At 25.1% G+C, this 22,487-nt stretch overlaps 8 protein-coding genes across 8 annotated transcripts; 3 read left to right on the top strand and 5 right to left on the bottom strand.

Annotated features, from left to right (window-relative positions):
- Positions 1-133: 133 nt before the first annotated feature.
- Positions 134-1,657, top strand: FACT-S (FACT complex subunit SSRP1, putative; the record flags this gene model as incomplete). Its single annotated transcript, XM_029007001.1, has 1 exon — positions 134-1,657. The coding sequence occupies one exon, from the start codon at positions 134-136 to the stop codon at positions 1,655-1,657; it is 1,524 nt and encodes a 507-aa protein (XP_028863434.1).
- Positions 1,658-2,811: 1,154 nt separating this feature from the next.
- Positions 2,812-5,283, bottom strand: PmUG01_12075500 (conserved Plasmodium protein, unknown function; the record flags this gene model as incomplete). Its single annotated transcript, XM_029007000.1, has 4 exons — positions 2,812-2,890; positions 3,169-3,302; positions 3,683-4,875; positions 5,190-5,283. 4 exons carry the CDS (start codon positions 5,281-5,283, stop codon positions 2,812-2,814), a joined length of 1,500 nt encoding a protein of 499 aa, XP_028863433.1.
- Positions 5,284-6,409: 1,126 nt separating this feature from the next.
- On the bottom strand, positions 6,410-8,362 carry PmUG01_12075400 (acid cluster protein 33 homologue, putative; the record flags this gene model as incomplete). Its single annotated transcript, XM_029006998.1, has 1 exon — positions 6,410-8,362. The coding sequence occupies one exon, from the start codon at positions 8,360-8,362 to the stop codon at positions 6,410-6,412; it is 1,953 nt and encodes a 650-aa protein (XP_028863432.1).
- A 4,221-nt stretch (positions 8,363-12,583) lies between these two features.
- Positions 12,584-13,984, top strand: PmUG01_12075300 (metalloprotease, putative; the record flags this gene model as incomplete). The annotated part of the gene is made up of 1 exon (XM_029006997.1): positions 12,584-13,984. The coding sequence occupies one exon, from the start codon at positions 12,584-12,586 to the stop codon at positions 13,982-13,984; it is 1,401 nt and encodes a 466-aa protein (XP_028863431.1).
- Positions 13,985-15,036: 1,052 nt separating this feature from the next.
- On the bottom strand, positions 15,037-16,328 carry PmUG01_12075200 (vacuolar-sorting protein SNF7, putative; the record flags this gene model as incomplete). The annotated part of the gene is made up of 3 exons (XM_029006996.1): positions 15,037-15,698; positions 16,044-16,087; positions 16,324-16,328. The coding sequence occupies 3 exons, from the start codon at positions 16,326-16,328 to the stop codon at positions 15,037-15,039; spliced, it is 711 nt and encodes a 236-aa protein (XP_028863430.1).
- A 946-nt stretch (positions 16,329-17,274) lies between these two features.
- On the top strand, positions 17,275-17,478 carry PmUG01_12075100 (RNA polymerase II transcription factor B subunit 5, putative; the record flags this gene model as incomplete). Its single annotated transcript, XM_029006995.1, has 1 exon — positions 17,275-17,478. The coding sequence occupies one exon, from the start codon at positions 17,275-17,277 to the stop codon at positions 17,476-17,478; it is 204 nt and encodes a 67-aa protein (XP_028863429.1).
- Positions 17,479-17,992: 514 nt separating this feature from the next.
- Positions 17,993-19,005, bottom strand: PmUG01_12075000 (ADP-ribosylation factor, putative; the record flags this gene model as incomplete). The annotated part of the gene is made up of 2 exons (XM_029006994.1): positions 17,993-18,130; positions 18,586-19,005. 2 exons carry the CDS (start codon positions 19,003-19,005, stop codon positions 17,993-17,995), a joined length of 558 nt encoding a protein of 185 aa, XP_028863428.1.
- A 1,255-nt stretch (positions 19,006-20,260) lies between these two features.
- PmUG01_12074900 (replication factor A protein 3, putative) lies at positions 20,261-21,239 on the bottom strand (the record flags this gene model as incomplete). Its single annotated transcript, XM_029006993.1, has 5 exons — positions 20,261-20,325; positions 20,665-20,725; positions 20,835-20,911; positions 21,022-21,128; positions 21,220-21,239. The coding sequence occupies 5 exons, from the start codon at positions 21,237-21,239 to the stop codon at positions 20,261-20,263; spliced, it is 330 nt and encodes a 109-aa protein (XP_028863427.1).
- Positions 21,240-22,487: the final 1,248 nt, after the last annotated feature.

Raw genomic sequence — 22,487 nt, 5'->3', positions numbered from 1 at the left:
TTTTTTTTATTTAAAAAGAGTATATCCAAACGAAGAGAGAACACTCTTTTTTTTGTAGCATTAGCTTGATCTATCTTGGTCTAGTAAAATTAGCACTTGCTTATTTTTTTTTTTTTGCTTAGTTGACTGAAATATGGGAGAAAATGCCCAGAGCAGTTCAAGCAGTAGCAATCCCGTAATATCAGTTGGTAACATTAGGGGATTTGGGGGTTGTGATTACGGGTCCTTTAGAATGTCTAACGAATTTTTAGGATGGAAAAATAAGAAAACAAATAATGTGTATCAATACAAATGTAGTGATATTAGTGAAGCGGAATGGATCAAGACAAGTTACAATAATAACAGATTACATTTAAAATTCAAAGAAAATAAAGATAATTTAATTATATATTTTGATGGTTTCCCAGATAGAAATACTACTGAAATAACACAACATTTTCAGAAATATTTTAATGTCAGATTAGTTAGCCGAAAACTAGCCACAAAAGGATGGAATTGGGGTGAATTTAATTTAGAGAATGCTCATTTAACATTTGATATAGACAAAAAATATGCATTCAGTATTCCAACTAATAATATTAATCAGTTAAATGTGCAAATAAAAACAGATATTGCTATGGAATTAAAAAATGATGAAAATAAAAGAACAAATGAAGATATGTTGTCAGAAATACGTTTTTATTATCCACATGAAAATGATGAAAATCAAAATTTCCAGAATTTAAAAAATGATTTATTAGAAAAAGTTAATATGAGTGACTCAAAAAGTGAATGTATTGCATCCTTATCTAATATTCCTCTTTTAGTACCAAGAGGGAGATATGAAGTTGAAATGTATGCTAGAAGCTTTAAATTACATGGGAAGTCTTATGATTTTACTATTCAATATACTAATATTAATAAGATGTTACTAGTTCCAAAGAGTAATTCAAATCAATATGTTTTAATATTCAGTCTAAATAACAAAATGAAACAAGGCCAAACTGAATATCCATTTATACTTATTCAACTTAACAGTGATGATGATATGGATCTAGATATAAATGCAAATGATGAAGATATCAAAAAATATAAACTTGAAAAAACCATTTCAGGAAAAGCTTACGATGTTGTTACAAGACTTTTTACTTCACTAGTGAAAAAAAATGCTATCATTCCAGGGGATTATAGAACTGCCAAAAATGAACATGGTATTACATGTAGTTATAGAGCAGCCAGTGGACAACTATACCCATTAAATAAGTATTTTCTCTTCATTGTCAAACCAGTCATTTTAATTTCGTTTGAAGATATTGTTACTTTAAGTTTTCAGAGAACTGGAAATATTAATCAGCATCGTTTTTTTTCTCTTATTATAAAACATAAAAGAGGAATAAGCTATGAGTATACTAATATAGACAAAAGTGAATATATACCCTTGCTTGAATTTTTAAAAAGTAAAAATATTAATATTCAAGATGATGCAAATGTAACTGATAAGAAACAGGACTTTGGTGATGAGTTATCTGAGTCTGATGAAGAGGAGTATGTTGCTGATGACGATGATGATGATGATGAAGAGGAATACGTAGCTGAAGACGACGATGACGAAGAGGAAGAAGCCGAGGACGAAGAGGAAGAGGAAGAGGAAGAAGACGACGACGATGATGATAAGTAAATTAGGTAAGTGGAAAGGAAAAAAAAATATATAAAAATTAAAATATATATATATATATATATATATATAAGGAGATAGATAATAAATGGATGTTTAAGCTAATAGGTGGATGGATAATTACATAAAGTAACGCTGCACAAATCGCATACACCTTCGCATTATAACCCGTTCCTTGTATTCGTATTATGGATTATTTACATGGAACTGGAGCACGTGAAAAAAAGTACAACAAAATTGCAAAGGATAATTCAATAAACGTAGGCACATATATTCTTTATAATTAAAGAAGTCTTTAAGTGGCATGTGTGCAACGTCAACTGTGTATGAGCACGATTTGTCGAGCTACCATTTTATACTGCAATGTTACTTTCATTTTGCTGTAAATTTACTGTTATTTTACTTCTATTTCACTACAATGACACTACCATACCGTTTTACCGTTTTGTTTTTGCATTTTCTTCTTTTTTATGCATATTATTAACACAATGCATTTTAAAAAAAAAAATTGCAAAAAAAAAAAAGAAACAAAATGAAACGAAACGGAAAAAAAAAAGAAAAGAAAAAAGTGTACGAAAATAAAAAAAAAAATTAAAAAAAAATAAAAAAAAAATGGAAGCAACAGAAAACAAAAAAATTTTACGCATACACATCGCTAACTTCATACACTTCTCTTTAACTTCTCTTTAAAAACATATTTTATTTTACTACTTCTTCCCATAAAAAAAAAACTACATATATGAAAGTATGAAAAAAGATAAAAAGGAAAATTTTCATGGGAGATAAATTTCACGCTTCCTTTACGTCACATGTCGTGTACACAATGTTGGCTATATTACGACAGATCCCCGTAAAAGCTGAAAAGATAAAAAAAAATAAATAAAAAAATAAAATACTAAAAAATTCTTAATAGATAAAAATGAAGCTAAAAAGTTAACCAGATATTATTTTCTGGGAGAATAAGTGTAATCAAATAAAACCGACAACTAAAAAGGGAGTTAGTTCTTCCTTAATTGCTCGAATCTTCATGAGCTTCTGTTTCGGTAAACGTATGTGTATAAATGTGCGTAAATACATTTTATATACGCATACATATAGACATACATATGCATATGTGCATGCCCCCATATGTGTGTTACACCCTTTTTGACGAATTTTTAAAAATTATTTGGTTCTTCAATCCCCAATTGATTTTCATATTCTGCCTTTTTTCTTTTGGAAAAATTCTCTGCATCCCTATAAAGGAGGAAAAGTATAATAAAAATGGCACATTAGAATGGTACCATTAAATGCAGGTATTATTAATAAACATGCTTCAACATAATGATGCAATCAAAGAACACTGGGCGGAAAATCAAACAAACGTTATAATTTCTTTCTTGACATATATTATTTATATATAGGGATTGTCCGTTTCGTAAAAGCGCACTTTTATGTTAATGACGAGGTATATGCCTTTAACATAAACAGGTGTAAAATTCTAATACATTGTTAACATAGTCATTTAGCATTACTTTATAAAGCCCATAATCCTATTTACGAAGTCGTTGTTTCCAATGTTCTGTTTTATAAATGTTTTCTCATTAATAAAGGGCTCATATTTTTGTAATTCATAAAAAATTAACAAAAGCTTCGTTAGCTCGTAAGACTGAAAAAAAAAAAAAAAAAAAAAAAACACATAGCATTATAATATATATGATGATGTTTTACACACTTTCGCTTGTCTAATGTGTTCGGATTGAAGTTCAACATGTATACCTTATTTTTCATCATATACCCTACACTTGTACGGGGTATATGTGTATATATATATATTTATATGTATGCGAACGGTTACATCTATTTGTACATAGATGGGCGTAGCCAAATGTGCTCAAGCATCCGCGCAATAATGCAATGGCGAAGTAATACAATGGCGCAATAATATAATAATACAATAATGCAATGACGCAATAATACAGTGATGCAATAGTGCAACAACACACTCACACAATGGCATCATAATGCAATATTATCCTCTCCGCTTACATTTCTAAAGCAGCATAAAAGATTCAGGATGCACTTAAGCCTAATCAGAGCACTGCTTCTTAAGGAGCTGTCAATATCCGCCAGGGAGTACAACTTACTTTTTAGTCTGTCCATTTTCTTATTGCTTTTATATGTGCTATATATGTTTTTACTTATATTTATATATTCCTTTGGCAACATAAAATCGTTAATTTGTAGCTTTTCTAATAATAATAAAATAATATTATTAAAATAAGGATAAGCAATATTAATCTTTTTAGGTACTTCTATATGGTATACCATAATCCAGTATAAGCGAAAATATCTTTTTGCTAAATAAATACCTAACATATTTTCTAAAATTTTGATTATATTATGTTGAACATATTCATTTTTTGAATTCGTATTGCTTTTTCCTTTTTTCTTTCCTTTTCCTTTTCGTTTTTTCTTTTTATTATTAAATAGAAATGATCTATTGTTACGGTTAGGATCATCATTCGTATTTATTTTAACAGATTCTCCTTTTTTAATAAAAAATTTGTAAAGTTGAAAATAGGTTTTAATAAATTTAACAATTCTCTTTATACTTATCTTTCTCTTTTTGTGCATTGTGCGCATGTTTACATTTCTATCTTCATATGTACTTAATATGTATTTCCACACATTTTTTATGTTTTCTAATTGTTTTCTTACTGATGATTTGTTAATATTCGTAATTTTTACCAATTCATTCGTGTATTTTGCTACATTATTAATACTCTTACATTTTATTATTTCCTTCTCTAAATTGAAATCAATATTAAAATATATTCTTATTAATTTCTGAGCTTTATTTTTATTGATCGGAACATGAAAATTAGAAAAGCGTAAATCTAAATTTGTTAAATGATATGCCAAAATATTAAAAACATAAAACTGTTGTTGTACATACATGCACAAAAAACGGTGGAAAAGAACATTACCGCCTAAATATCCATTGCCCCTATTATCTATATTACTCATATTCATTAAATTATGTTTTTCAAAAAAAACATTGTCTTTAGACAGCTTTCTTCTTATTGTCTCTTTTTCATCCTCTATATTAGTATCACCATTCTTTTCTTTGTTTCTTATATCCTTCAAATATTGTTCCACATAGCTTCTATACTTCTCATTCTTTATTCGTATCAAATTGGAATAAAGACTGTTTTGTAGTAGGTACAGCACTTCGTATTCTGAACAAGGGGAAAACGTGGAAAAGTAAATGTGCGCATGTAATGGTAAAGAGTGTTTCATTATATGACCCTCTTCACCATCTTTTTACATTTTGACCTTTTTCTTTTTTTTTTTTTTCTTTTCTTTTTTGTTTCATTAGCTCATTATTTGAATTTTACAGCATTTTCATACCACATAGGCTTTTTTTTTTTTTTACTTTTTCGTATTTTAGTACGTTTCCGTGCCTTATTTTTCTTTTCTTTTCCTTTTTCATCTACATCTCTCTCTCTTTCAATTCCTCACACTTCAATCAATATCTATCTTTTTTGGTTACCATTATATCCTCTATTCCACAAGTCGAAAATTCCATAATTTATTTCCGTTATATTGGGTGAAAATAATAGCATTTCATTCTCAAGAGCATCCATCTTTTTATAATATTTTATTTCAATTCACTTAATTTCATGCGAACTTATTTCATTTCAATTTATTTCGTTTCGGATTATTTCATTCGAACTTATTTCATTTCAGCTTATTTCATTCGAATTTATTTCATTTCATTTTATTTATTTTTTCTTTTTTTTCCTTAGGTTCACATTTTAAATGTTCGTTAAATATTTTCTCATAGCTTTCGATAAAGCTTTTTTCTTTAATAATGAAAATTCCGTCCATGTGTCATTTTACCTCCTGTGCTATTTGAAGATTAAAATTAGTGTACGCCAAATAATAAGACTTACTTATTTTAGCAAATTCTTTTATCGTTCTTGTATTTCATTGCATTTGTGTACGTAAAATGACATTAGTTTTGCAATTAAAAATATATTTATGTACAAGTACATGCATATAATTATAAATGTATATATCTGCCTATGCGTACACATGTATTTTTAAAAAAATTCGTGGTATTCTGACGTACACGTATAAAAAAAAAAAAAAAATGTATACGAAAAGGCATGCATATCTTGCTTCTTGATATTTATTTAAAAAGGTGCCCAAATGTTTACACATACGCACGTGAAGACATATATATGTACGTACCTATTTAAAGAATTTTTTTAATTTTTTCGAAAATTCTGAAAGTTGAAAGTTCAAAAAAATGCAAGAAAGCAGTAGGCAAAATTTATTAAAAAGTACAAAATTGCAAAATGACAACGTATCAAAAGGAACAAAAAAATGCAATAGGCGCAAAATACCCGAGAAGCACATAGTGCCACAAAAAAAAAAAAAAAAAAAAAAAAAACAAAAAAAAGGAAGAACATAAAACTTAAAAAGACGATATACGTGTTGTTCCTATTTTGCTCATTCATTACTATTCTGGTCAAACAAATAACAAAAAAAAGAAAAAGAAAAAAAAATATAAAAAAAAAGATAATAAAAAAGGCGATAAAAAAGGCGATAAAAAAGGTGATATAAAAGGTGATATAAAAGTTAATATAAAAAATGCTTAAAAAAATGATAAAAAAAAGATACTAAATGAGATGCTTAAAAAAAAACAAAAAAAAAAAAAAAAAACGTTTCTCCGCCATTATAAAAGTACATATTCACAAATGCCAATTAAAAATGACAAAAAATGTCATTTTTATTAACATTAGCATGGTTATATGTAGTGTCATTTTCATTAAAATTTTCTTGATAATTTAACGACTCATTATAATATTGCTCCGAATTTGCTAAGTTTGGATTATTTACACCACATTTTTCGTTACTTGCATATGTACGTTCTTTCCCAATATTACTATATCTATTATCATCTGTATATATTGTATTTCTTTCCTCATAGTAACTATTTCTGTAATTACCATCATTATGATTTATATTAAAAACATTGGGATTATTTGCAAATTCATCATTTGTTAAATTGTGTACATTTGAATAATTATCATCTTGTTCATCATAACGGTATTGTTGGTCATATCCTTTTGTGCTCCTTTTGTTAAATTTGGCATTCCTCTCATCTGTGTGTACATGTACATGGTTATTATATCCACTAGAGGTATTACTACTGCGGATATCACTATTGCGGATATCACTATTGCGAATATCACTATTGCGGGTATCACTATTGCGGATATCACTATTGCGGATATCACTATTGCGGGTATCACCACTGTGACTATCACCGTTGTGGCTACCCCCACTGTAGCTATCACCGCTATGATAATTCTGTTTATTATCCTCATAATAATTACCGTAGGAATAATTATTAACATGTTCAGTAGTATTCGTAATTTCGTCGCTTGTCAAAGTATCCTTCCTGCTAAAATTTTCGTAACTGTTATAACTGCCGTGTTTGTAAAAATTAAAATTGCAGTGGTCCTTTTCATACACATTATCAAGTTTATTTTTTTGTATATTTAATATTTCGTTTTTTCCTTGCTCAGATTCTTGCCTTTCCCTAAACGCATATGTACTATTGTTATGACAGCAACTGCTATTGAATTTACTTCCATTAGGGTTACTACAATCACACGGATGATCATTAATACTCTGCTTAACGCTTCTAATTATTTTACAGCTTTCTTGGTTACTCTTCTTATGTTTTCCTTCATTAAGGCTAGGAAAATTTTTGCCAAAAGAAATTTGACCTATATTACCTTCTTCACTTTTTTGTCTGTGGATATAACTCATATTACTAATCTGTTCTTTGACAAATGCAGCGTTACAATTATTTCTAAGATGAACTAAGATATACATATTGACTTCTTCATACCTACTAAGATAAGGAAAAGAACCCCCCGATTTCATAATTGCATGTTTAGCAAATGGATAAGCTTTTTTCATATCTTCATTTAAACTATCTGTATACATATTATTCAGTGTTTGTAAAATGGTTATAGATTTCTCGTTAATGTATAATTTATCAACACTTTCCGATGATAATTGTAAACTTATCCTACCCCCTAAATCTGCTGCAGATATTAAATCAATTTCATTACTCATAAATTCTAAAGAATTTTTTTCTTTTAAATCTATATTTACATAATTGCCATATATATAATCCTCTAATATTATTTTTTTTAATAACACATGTGGTAAAAAGCTATATAACTTTCCATACACATTTCGAAAAGACGCAATGGCAGCAAAATCGTCTGTTCTTCTGTAAGAGTTACATAAAATTAGAGATTCAATTTTCGATGGATATAACTTTGCATATAATTGAATTAAATATCCACCTAAGTCTGACGCAAAAAAATGACCCTTCTTTATATTTAAATATTCTAATATATTACACATATTTTTTATCCAATCTTTTAGATAATTATAACATGGGTACTGAAATGAAATTACTCGAAATCCTAAATTAGCTAGCTCATCTAACTGGTAAAAATAACATCCAGCTGTTCCACATATCCCATGTAAAAATATCACAATATTTTCGTTCCTACTATTAATATCATAGTATGACCATACTAAGTCACTTTTCGGCATTGACAGTTTTTTCAAAGGATGTTTCGAACAAAATTTTTTATATGCCTCGTGCATCGTTAGTTTTTGTGGTTCCATCTTCAGCAATTATTAACCAAAAAATTAGGACATAAAAAAAGGGGGCACACACTTAAGCGAAATAGCACAACTGTGGACTTTCCCAAACGTATGTACATACATGCGCATATATACACATATAAATGTACATACATACGAATATGCGTATATGAATGTGCATTTATTCAAAATGATATCTGCTAATAATCTGGAATAAAGACGATAATTACATCCAAAGCACATACAACTCTATTATTCTTGTACGTTCGTGTACATATAAACATTCTAAGCTCATTACCAAGAAACTCCTAACAAATTTGCTATATTTCTGCAGCTAATGCGAAGGGATGTATAATAAAATAAAACTATATTTATTCTTCAAAAATTGGTGAAAAACACGTCATCAGAACAAGCTGTGCAAACAAATGTCTTTATCTCTCTCTCCCTGCATATATGCATTTATACATATATATATATATAAGTATACGTACGTATGTAAAAACATATATATATATATATACATATATACATGTACTTGTTTAAATTTCTTTATTTAAAATTTTGTAAGAATATCCACATATAACGAATTTCCCTTTGTTCATTATAGCACTAAAAAAAGGAAATTTTCATAATTTTATATATATATATATATATATATATATATATATATATATATATACATATACATATATTTATGATTTCCTTTGTACTACTTAAAAACAAAATATTTACAACTATTTTTTATCTGTTGTATTTCAAAAAAAAAAAAAAAAAAAAAAAAGGGATATTATATTACATGATAATCCTTACTAAAAAATAAAAATATTTAAATCGTACATATGTTCGTATTTATCTATTTATCCATTTATATACATATGTATGCACTCCACTCTACGAAGTTTTATTTTTCCTTTTTTTGACGAACTTTTAAAAAGAAATTTCACAATAAAATTTTATATATACAACAAAAAATTGCAAAAATGAATGAATGAATAAATAAATAGATATATAAATAAACGCAGGAAAAAGTTAATTCCAACATACATATGCACGGACTATTTTTCGTTTTAATTTTTTTTTTCATACATACAAAAAAAATTATACAAGTTAATTTCCTTTTATACCTCCATAATTAATATATATGTAGACTTTCCTTTCATTCTTCGTTTGCACTTCAAAACATAATTTCATCAAAAATTTATTATATGTATGTTAATTTATTTTTGTGTTCTTTTATTTCCGAAGTTTTTCGGATATTAAAGTGAAATTTAACGAATTTTTTAGTTTTGTTCTGAGAAGGCCGCCAATTTATAAATATTATGTATTTACGAATTTGTCAGTGGTATATGTACTCACGCATTTATCAGTGTATGAACGAATTTATCGATGTATGCATTTGCGTATATATCTGTATATATATTTGCAACTTTATCAATGTACGCATTCACGTATTTGTTTACGTACATATATACACATATAATAAATAATATTTATTTTCATCAAAATTTTGCAGAAATAATTACATAGATTAAAAACACGAAATATTTTAAAACGTTTTTAATTAAATCAGTAAAAGTTGTTTTGTGTATGCAAATGGAAAAATGTATGAAAATTCAAAATTCTAATAAAAATTATATTCTCACGTTTGTTATCTTTTGTCATATTATCTTTTTTTTAGAGGGAGTGCTACATGTGTATGTGTATGTATATGTATTTGCATATATATATATATATATATATATATATATATATATATATATATATATATATATATATATACATACATGCACATATATGTATTATGCGTGTGAACGAATACACATTAAGGAAAAATATTTTAATGTTGACCGGGAAATACGGTTGCTTTTTCTTTTTGCCTCCCCCTCATATGTATTATATGTTATTTTATTGAGTCCTCTTTTTGAACAAATTTGTGCATGTGTTATAATCAATTTTGCAAACTTTTTAGCAGACACAAAAAATTATCTTTAAAAAGATATATTTTTTTGTTTTTATTTACAATATTGATAATATTATTTCAGAATTAAATATGAAAAGACTAACGTTCCTTTTATTATACAAATTTTTTTTTTTCTTTCTTTTTTTTTCTTTTTTAAAAAACAATTTAAAGTATAAGTTTCAAACTGTATATATTATTCCTTATAGAGAACGTATATCTTTTTTTTTTTTTAATATATTATTTATTAAAAAATAAACAATATATTATAACAATCATACATGCACAGTTTTTACGATAATTTTTGATTTCAAAAAGCTCATTTAGTTCAAAAAAAGAGTAATGTCTACTTGTTAAATTTTGGCAAATTTTTTTTTTTAAAATGTTTACTCTATTCCCCCTTCATTTATTATTTCAATTTTACTAAATATGTAAGGAAAAACGCCCCCTGTAACATATGTATATATATATACACGTGTATGTCTTTTTTTTACATTATTTTATTTTACCAGCCGCTTTTAATGAATTCTGGCACATATCTTTTGTAACTTCAAATGATTCTTCTAAAAAAAGCTTACGAATAATTTACTACACATAGGCAGTTTTTGCTTAATATAATTTTAATCAGCTATTTGAAGGAAAAGAAAATATAACAAAATTATAATGTGAAAAATGTCATTATGTTAATTCTCCATTTTTTTAATTATATGTAAGTGTATATATAATATGTATATATATGCAATATATATTATTACAGGAATATAACAATTTTGATGTATGTTGTATTTGCTTTAATTTTGGTATTGTAATCTTTTATTTTTTTTTTTTATTTACTCGTATATGTGAAAAAAACGAAATTGAATCGACAGAAAATTGCGATAAAATGTAGTTTTCTTTCGTATGAAAAATGAAAATATTTATGAAAGAAACAAAACGTGCATTACATTTATAGAGAATGTGTTTTTATTGAGCAATATAACCAAAGCAAATGCAATCAAGATTGTGTAAGTTCTTAGGCTCTTTTGTTAAACGGGTTTCCTTATCATAATTAACACAAAATTGATAGATCCCCCTTCACACTTAAAATAAATTGCACTATCAACTATAAATTTAGTCAAGAAAAAAAAAAAGAAAAAGAAAAAAAAAAGTGTATATAAACTTTTGGTTTTGTTATAATGTTCTATATGAACGTACCATTTTCAAAAAATGTATTTTAATTCCTTTAGATAAACAAATTAATAGAAGTATATTTTAATCACAGAATAACGTAAGAATATTCAAACTACATTTTACTTCTCATAAATGTGCCTAGTTTCTTTTCTTATGTTTTTTTTATATTTTTCCAAATCAACTTTTCTCATTTCTTATGCAAAATATTTTGACGAGCAAGGCAAATAAAATAAAAAATGTAGAGGGTTGTAAAAAATTGTAGAAGGTAAGAATCCATCATTGTTATTGCATTATGAACTGTTATAGTTACACAGGTTTTTATAACGACTGTTGTTGTTCTTATGAAGCGTAACAAAACCAAAAAAATGAAATGTTCTTAGAACATATTACATATACATATATATATGAGGGTTCTGTCCACTCTTTCACAATGTACTGCCTGCATATACACAGGATGCACTTCAAAATAGGTGAGAGTTCTCTAATAAATGATAGAATCCCTCTGTACGTATTTGTAAATTTAATTCAGTTGAAAAGAAAAAACAAAATTACATAAGACATATAAGAAAATTTTTATAGTATTATTACCTGTTACAATATGCAACTGAAAAAAAAAAAAAAAAAAAAAAAACAAGGAAAAAGTAGCTTGGTTTTAGAATAAAATAAAATAATATTTTCCTGTTTTTTTTTTTTTTTTTTTCCTTATCCTTAATTTTCTTATTTTTATTGCTTAGAAAACATTTTTTCGCATATACATCGTTTGCAATGTTTAATGTAATTTCCTACATTTACAGTTCTTTTGTGAATTCGTTTTATTGTTACTACTTTATTTTTTTTTACTAACAATTCCATATTTGTTTAATCTATTTTTGGGAGTCACGTGTAATGGTAACGTTTTTTCTTTTTTTTCGACGTATTCCTATTTTTTTATTTTGCTTTACTATTCCTACATTTTAGGGAACAAACATACGGCACAATTAATTTATTTTTAAGATTAAAAATGGGGAATTCAAGTAAAGTTAAAATTATTAGCATGTTAAAAAAAAAAAAAAATTAATTTCTACTTTTTTTTTTTTTTTTTTTGTTTGTTTCCCCTTTTCTAAAAATAAATAACGATGGACGAACTGCGCAAAAAATTAGAAAATTTAAAGGAAAACTTTAAAAATATTGATAAACAAATTAAACAACTAAACTTAAAAAAAAATGTAGAGGAAATTTTAATGAAAAATAAAAAGGAAAAGGAGAATTATAACGATATATTATTCTTAATACAGTACTCACTTAAATATAAAAATGTATGCAAGTGGCCTAATTATAACAACTTGTTTGTGATAAATTATAATATAAATGATAACTTTAAATCTATTGTTCAAAAATATGGAACAAATTTTCAACAGCATAAAAGTTTTACACCTATTCAAAAAGAAGATAACATCCTAATGCATAACAATGAAAAAAAAGGAAGTATAAACGCAGATATAAATGATACAACAAAAAATGCTCCACATAGTAGAGAAAATATAATAAATGACAACATAAGCAAAGATATGTCGAATGATTATAACAAATTAAATACTACTACGAACAACGGCAGTAATAATGAAACAGTAATTACATATATATCTGAACAAAATAAGACAAAAAATTCAGAAAGCATAAATACATACCAAAAAAAAAAAGAGAAAAAAATTAATACCCAATATAATGATGATATAAGTTCATATGATAAATTAAAATTACAAATTTTTATGTATTTTGTCTTAAACAATTATAGAGTTAAAATATTAATCGACTCTTTATCGGCACTGAATCGTCCGATCAATATTATATATATAAATTGTCCAAATAATAAAGAGCAAAAGAAAAAAACATTTATTGATAAAATTGCCAACATATTTTCAACACATCATGAAGTTAATGATGTTTTTATTAATAATAAAAATAATTTTTCAAAAGATGGTAGAAAAAATTGTTCTTGTTCAGAATTACCTTCAACTAGGTACAATAACCCTAGTTTAACACAAACAAAACAAAAAAAAAAAAAATCAAATTATGCAGGTGGTTATAACCCCATAAGTAATACTATATGGCTGTGTGCAAATAATATTACCAATTTTTATAAGTTAAAATATATATTGACCCATGAGCTTATACATGCATTTGATTTTGCTAGAGCAAATATAGACACGTATAATTGCTATCATATTGCTTGTTCAGAAATAAGAGCTTACAATATGAGCAATCAATGTAGCTATTTTAACAGCAAGTACTTTTCAGCTGATCACGATGTTTTCAGTTATTTAAAAAGTCCTACAATTAGCGATACTCCAAAAAATAAATGTATATATAACAATGTTCATTCCTCATTATACCAATACAAACCATGCGCAAATGATACTTATAAATATATAAATCATGTTTTCGAAAAGTGCACACGGGACTACTGGCCCTTTATGTGTGCACCTGAACAAGATAGCAAATATAAACCATCCAAAATTTTTAAAAGAGATAACTAAGCGTGGATACGCATATATACATACATACGTATGTTCATATTATGCATATACACATTAAGAGACCTTGTTAAACATTTCGTTTCTTTATTTTTTTAAATATATATAATAAGCGCATTATCCAATTTTACTCACAACCGTATAAGTGTTATTACGTATTTCATTTTATATACCTAATATTATGCATTTCACTTTGTATTATTTTATTATATTTTGTTTTTTTGTAAATGTGAATATATGACACTATTAAGATTATAACTCAAACAGAAAATGTGCAAAAGGAAAAAGGAAAAGGAACAAGGGAAAAGAGGAAATTTTTTTTCGCAAATTTGTTAATTTCTTTCAATAATATTACCTTAATGCAGATCAAACCCAAACATTATGGGGAAGATATATACGCATAAGTATATAAACATATGCACATATATATATATATATATATTCGTATGCGCTTCCTAACATTATATCCACGTATGCAAATATATTCAACTTTTTCATAAATGTTCAAACGAATTAGTAAAATAAATTAAACAAAAACGATTAGCATACAATATGTATTTAAGTATTAAATTAACGCAGTTAATTACAAAAAAAAAAAAAAAAAAAGGGACAAAAAAAGCATTTTTCGCATTGATTGAAGTGGGAATAAGAATACATGTGTAACATAAAAAAATTTGTTAAAATATATAAGCGTTTTAAAAATTCATGTAAATACAGAAATTAACAAATAAATAAATATATATATATGTCGAAGTGATGCAAACACCTTGTTTAAAAGTGCGTAAAAACTCTACCCATACACATATCATTCGAGGAAAAAGGAACACGAGATAGTAATTATATAAACAAATTTGGTGAAAAACAAAAGAAAAAAAAACAATAATTTAAAATAGTATATATAAATTACAAGTTTCGTGATAAAGAAAGTTTCTACTATGAATCCTTCTTTTTTGTTTTTTATATCTTTTCCATTTACGCTATCTAATTATATTGAATTTGTGTAGCAAAGTTTATCTTTTTTTTTTTTTTTTTTTTTTTTTATACATATCATTCGTCTAACTTTCTTTCTGCGTGAAATAATTTTCACCTTGCTTTGCTTTATTTTTAACGGTTTCGTTATACCCTTCACCGGTAGGTGTCACTTGTATAGATGCTTTTTCTTTTTCTTCTTCCTTATGTTCCTCTTCTTCATTTTCATTGTCTATGTAGCTTGTTATATTATCGTTTATATTTTCATCTAGTATACTGTCTTCTATTAATGACAGCTCTGCATCGATTTCATTTTCATCTAATTCCATAGGTATTTCATAAGAGGAAGATAATATCGCTCCAATTTCTTTTGTATCTTCAATATAGTCATAAAGGTCATCTTGCAATTTTTCTATCTTGCTAATATTTACTTTTTTTATATTTTTTTTCAGTACTTTGCTAGTATTTTGTAGAGCTTTACATGTCTCAATGGACATTTGTACATTATCATTTGCAAACTTTATTTGATCTATGTTAAACTGAATTCCAAGTGTACTTTCTTTATTATTTTCATATGTTTTTTTCCTATTAATTATAATCACAGCTTTATTTCGTAAAGTGTTAATTGCGTGTTGATTAATAGGCTTTTTCTTTTTCTCCTCCTCAATTTTTTGTTTTATTATATTCAATTCTTTGTTATATTTTTCTATGTTGCCGTCAATGCTTTTTACACTTTTTTCTAAATCGCCTAAAGAAAGATAATGAATTTAAAAAATATGAACACCAAACATAGCCTTGCATACAGATGCCAAGAAATACAAAAGCGTATATATGTTAGGCATGATACATACATTACTTACGCTTACATACGATAATATATGCTTGCATAACTCAGTTAAACACACATAGACACAAATGTTCTTGAAGGAGTACACAAAAATTTTTGCATGCAAATATTTCATGTAAGCGGTGTTTAAGTAACACAAAAAAGGATGATAAAGGAAAAAATAAGAAAAGAAAATGACGAACATCATAACATTTACAGCAGGAACACTTTTTACATATAAATTTTTTCATATTCACAAAATAGTACCATACGCTTCGTCCAATGTCTTATCTTTTTTTGATTTAAAAAATCTGAAAAAAAAATATAAATATAGATGAAGGATGATATAACGTTTAAAATAATTGATACCTACATAAAAATATATATATATATATATATATATATATATATATATATATATCAAAACAATATATTTTACATTTAATTTTAACACATCAAAGCTTTTTGAAATTTATTTTATAATTATGATAAATTCGTTATATTTAATTCATTTTTTTTTTTTCCCTTTTTTTCTTCTAAATATTACTTCATGATCTCTATTTTGTAAATTATAACGTGTTTCACAAATTATCCTTTATAAAACAGTTTAATGAATTTTTTACATAAACATCAATAAGAAAAAAAAAGTAAATGTTTTTTGCGGCTTTACAATTTCGTATTATTTTATATACAATTATTTCAGATATTTATGCAAATGCATATTAATTCAAAATACACTTTTGCAAGCTCTATTATCCTTATTAATAATAAATACATATACGTTTACATTTATGTATAAATATATATATATACATATATATATGCATATGCGTATTGTGGGTTTTTTCCTTCTTGAAGATCTATTTTTTTTTTTTTTTTTTTGTTGATTATTATTATTTTTTTCTTTCGTTCTGCTATTAACTAAAAAACCACATATTTATTTATATTTTTTCATATTTTTTTCATATTTAAATTTTGATCCTAACTATAGTTATATAAAAATCTCCAACTTCTGAAGAAAACAAGCATAAAAATATACATTATCTACGTATAAATATACACTTATATATGAATATATGTTTATATATATATACACACGTAGCATATTTTAAACAAGGGAAAATCCCTTTTTTCACATAACCCCAAGAAATTTGTATTAAGCTGTTATTTTAAAGGAACTTAAAATTACTCTTTTTCTGGTAAAAGAATATGCTATAATTTTTTCAATTTTAAAAGAATTAATTATATTTAAGAATTATTCAGATAATTTTTTCATGATATAATGGTATAAAATATTGAAAAGCTATATTTTTAATAAGCTAATTGTTTTTTGCGCTTTTTTTTTTTTTTTTTTTGTTTTTTTTGTCATCCAACTAAGGATACAACTAGTACAGTTCTCAGAATAAACCTTTAAAATTAATTAGCAAATAATCTTAATGGACTATAATAGAAAATAGAAAATATTAAGAATCCTAAAGAAAAAAAAAAAAAGGAAAAGATGGTTACAGCTATCAAAGGAGTCTTAGTTAAATGTGATGAACCAACAATGCAAATTATTGTACTTTTGAATAAAGGCAAAAATTTTTTAATAGAAAAAATTAGTGATACTGTTTGTTTATGTAAAGAAAATGTATACGATTTTTTGGATAAAGAGGTAATAAGACAATTAGAATTTTCCGAAAGACATGATATAGAGGATTAATTTTTTTTTTTTTTTTTTAATGTAAAAAAAATATAACAATTTAAAACGCTCAAAAACGGATATTTCCGCAAAAAAACTTAGCACATTTTACAATATTTTAAAAAGCTGAAAAAAGTATAATTTTGCAAAAAATAAAGTACTTGTACTTTTTGTGATATATATCACTTAAAAATCCATTTGTTTTTTTAGTTTATGTTTTACTGTGTTTACAATGTATATATATACATAACAGTTACATACATATGCATACATATATACACTATATAAACTAATGTATATGTAAATGTATATACCTAAATTTTACTAATACTATACTTTAATTTTTTACGTGTTCATGTAATATCTTATATTGTTTGTAATTAATTTAGAAAAAAAAAATATAAACAATTAACATTAAAACTATATTATAACACAAAAGAAAAAAAAAAAATCAAAAAATATAGTAAATAAATAAATAAGTAAAAACGTAAAAAGGTAAAAAATCAAAAAAGTAAAAAATTAAAAAAATACTAAATCAGTAATTATTATTAATCCTACAAGTTATGTCATCAATTAACCACATAAAAGATTTTAATAAACCTTTTCCAGAAAAAGCACTGCACTCATTTATATACCAGTGCCTGTCAATATTCATTTCATTTAACTTCAAAATCTATGAAGCAAAAAATTAATATTTATTTATTTATCGCAAATATGTATCTACATTCATAATATTGCACAAAACTAAAGTAGCAAGTGCATCAACGAAGTAATGTGTGTGTTAATCGCATGATATAAAGTGCGTACAGTTGCTAGTATTAATATTGCAATGGAATCAAGTTCGAATGAGTAAAAATTAAAGCACAATTTGATTTATATACATATAAATTTACGTACATATGAATATACGTACATATGAATATACGTACATATGAATATACGTATATATAAATATACGTACATATAAATATACGTACATATAAATATATATACATACATATATAGATACATATAGGTATATACAAATATGTATATACACATACATACATATTCATGTAGGTACAATTCATACGTGGAGCGCAAAATGCCCAACCTACAACGTAAAAATATAGTTAAACTTTTACGTACCTCCACAATTTTGCCGATATTTAGGGAATTCTTAATATCCACTTTGTTTGATAAAATAAGTAAGGAACATCCGTATAATCTCTCCTCTTTTAAAATTTGTTTTAACTCATATGAACATAATTGTATTCTAAATAAATCACTACTATCAATAACATAAATAATTCCGTCAACGTTTTCATAATAATTTTTCCAGAAATGTCGGATACTTTTCTGTCCCCCTATATCCCAAATATTAATAAAATGATTATCAAAATATAAAGTCTCAATAGTAAAACCAAACGTCGGACTAACTTTATATATATCCTCTCCTAATAATCTTTTAACTATGGTAGTTTTACCAGCATTATCTAACCCTAAGATTATTATTCTTATATTTCTTTGCTTTTCTTTTATTTTTTTCAGAATTTTCAGTAGCACCATTTTGGATTTTTTTTTAATGTAAACCTATTCTACATATGTTTATGTACGAATTTATTATGCATAATACATGGAGCCATGAGTTCGTAAGTATTTCTTAGCATTTGTATGAATTTTTATGCATACTTATGTGCTCGCACAGAGATACATTTATATATATATATATATAAACACACATGTATAGGCTTATTTTAGACGCTAAAGTTGAAGAAAATAGTACCACTATTACACTTGTTTGTCTCTCTAATTTTTTTTTTTTTATTTTAAATCTTATATGCTAGTTGAAATTAAGCAAAAATGGAGTACAACAAGCGTTGAAATGTCATAATTTTTCTTTTTTAAACGTTTTTTTAAAAAAAAAAAAAAAAAAAAAATTTAATTTAAATTATAAGCAATCTTTAACCTCTTTCTCTTTTGAATTCAAAATGAAAATTCCTACAAAATAATTACGAACATTTATAAAAGATATACAATACCAAAAAATTAAAAATGAAACAAATTTAGTTAATTACGTTTCTGTACGCACACATATATTGCTTTTTTACAGTTAATACTTAAAAAAAATAATGTAATGAAAAATATTTTTCATTGTAGAAATTAGAGAAATTTTCAAAAAAATACATTACACTAATAAATACATTACACTAATAAATACATTACACTAATAAATATATTACGCATATATGTAAATATACGTACATGTAAATATACGTACATGTAAATATACGTACATGTAAATATACGTGCATGTAAATATACATACATGTAAATATACATATATGTAAACATATATATATAAATATATATTTAACATATTCCAATTTTTTAAGCATTAACTAATTACTAATATACATCTTTTGTAGTTTAATGTACAAATTAAAATCAAATTGTAATTTAATTTATGGTACAAAATATTTATGCATTAAATAAATGAAATGAAATAATAAAAAATAAAATATGATTGAGAATAAATATTTAATAAGTGAAATAAACTGCAATGTAGGAAAATTGAAAGTTATGTAAAAAAAAAAAAAAAAAAAAAATTGAAAAAAAAGAAAAAAGAAAAAAGAAAGGAAGAGAATAAAAAAGATATTGTACGAAATATAAATATTATCAAAAAAAAAAAATAAATAGATGTTCTCGCAATAAAATTATAAAAAAGGCCTCTCATTCATAATCATTCTATGTAGTTTTCCTACATATATATGTACATAATGTGCACGTGTCATGGGAATCTAAACCTCTTTCAATAAAACCATTAAAAGATTTCCACAAATTCTTCAAGGAAAGTTAAATTTACTAGATTATTCATTTCGTTTAAATCTGTAAAAATGAAACAAAATAAAGAAAATCAAATAAAAGCAAAGCAAAGCAAAGCAAAACAAAATTTTTAAATTAACAAATAGTATTTTTTTATATATGAATAAATGGAGGAAAAAATCTATATAACATATCTATGAAATTTCTGTAATTATGTAAGGACTGCAATTTTATGTCTTTTTCATGTTTTTCCATTGTAATTTGTTAATACGTTACATATATATATAGACCACCATGTACAAATGTATATAAATGTACATTTGCGTATGTGTACGAATGATGTTAAAAGTGTAGTGTATAAATGTTTTTTTTTTTTTTTTTTTTGTATCATATTTTACTAACTTAACGAATTGCCTCCATTTTGTACGTATACTATGTCACTTAAGGTCTCATCCTCATTCACCTAAAGAATGGGCAAAGGGTATATTTGCATATAAATAAATGCACATAATTTTAATTTCGTATTAATTTAAACAAAAAAGAAATGTATAAAATAAGCTCTTTTCTTGAACCTTTCCTAAAACTTCAACATAATGCTCGAACGAATCAGCCATTTGATCATCGTTTAAAAAACACTTCACTTCTTCATCTACAGAATATTGTAGAATAATGAGAAAGACATATAGTATTATACCACTACAAGTATATATATATATATATATATATGTATACATTTGAAATTACAAGTTTTAGTATTACTGTCACAAGTTAGTAGAGTTAACTCATTTCCATCCTTTTTCAAAACTTTGCCAATTATTCGGACATTTTTATTATAAAATTTGCTCAAGTATTTTTTGTTAACTCTCCTACCAGTTTATAAAAAATTATTATAATTTTATATGTATAATAGCATATGCTAAGGGTATGGCAGTTCTTGTGATTATTCTTTCCACTTACGGTGCTACGAACTGATCCATTTGCCAACGAAAATGTAGAGCTACGTGATGTGTACTTATCTATGTATATATCTATATATATATATATAAATACAGATAGGTATAAATATATATATCCTAATACACTATTCTGTTCTCCGTTGTGCTTATGTAGGGATGATTACGACGTACGTCCTTCAGTGTAGCAGCGTTCGTGAATATATATTAAAAAAAAAAAGAAAAGCGAAAGCTAATTTCAGATAAATTTAAATGTATTTCCAGTTGTACAATTTTTATTTTTGACGTCAAAAAATATTTAAGTCATAAAAAAAATATTTACATTAAAATATGCAAAATTTTAAATAAATTGAGAAGGGAAGTAATAAATGCGCAATTGACAATGTTTTGCAACATAAAAAAAGAAAAAAAAACATGCAAAAAATTATTTATGATAAAATTATGTATTGCCTTTATATCTTATTTCAATGTGTATCGAATGAGCCATTCGTATTACTATTTTTATTGTTATTACTAATAGTTACTATTATTATTATTTTTTTTTTTTTTTTTTCTCAAATGCTTACTATTTTTTAATCCATAATATAACAAAATATTTAATTTAACGAGATAATTAATATAACAAAATAACAGTCATGTTTTAAAAAGACGAATTTATAAAAAAAACGAAAAAAATATAGTTAAATTAATTCGTACTTACTAAAATGTGGGGGATGTTAATTTATCAGTTTATCTTGTGATGTATTTATATGTATAAATATATATATATATAATATATAAATATATATATGTATATTAATTATGCACATTTACATACATACTACACCAAATCAGTGATGCTCGATAAAAGATTAAAATAAAATTTTTTAGCATTTTAATGGAAGAAAACGGGAAAAAGCTCGTGCACGTTAAGTACATAATGCACATACCATATCTCTTTAAATTTAAATTCATTATTTTATAAAATACAAATACTGATGTAAAAATAATAATAGCTGGGCTTACATAATAGAAAATGTTTCTTCAACATAAAAATGGTTACTCTAATATAACCAAGCTTACTTAAACTTACTTAAGCTTACGTAAGCCTCCTTTTTTTTTAGCGCACTGTAAAAAAGAAGGGAAGTAACGTGAAGCCATATGCTTATTTTTGTTGAAGCATTTTCAATTTTTGGTATGTTTTACGTGATGAAATAATAAATCGCAATTAAAATTGATTAAAAATAAGAAATATATTAAACATAAACACAATGTAAAAAGGGATGGAAAAAA

The sequence above is a fragment of the Plasmodium malariae genome (assembly GCF_900090045.1).
Source record: "Plasmodium malariae genome assembly, chromosome: 12".
NCBI classification, from domain to species: Eukaryota; Apicomplexa; class Aconoidasida; order Haemosporida; family Plasmodiidae; genus Plasmodium; species Plasmodium malariae.
Note: the sequence above shows the minus strand (reverse complement) of the source record. Positions and strands in the feature narration are given on the sequence as shown.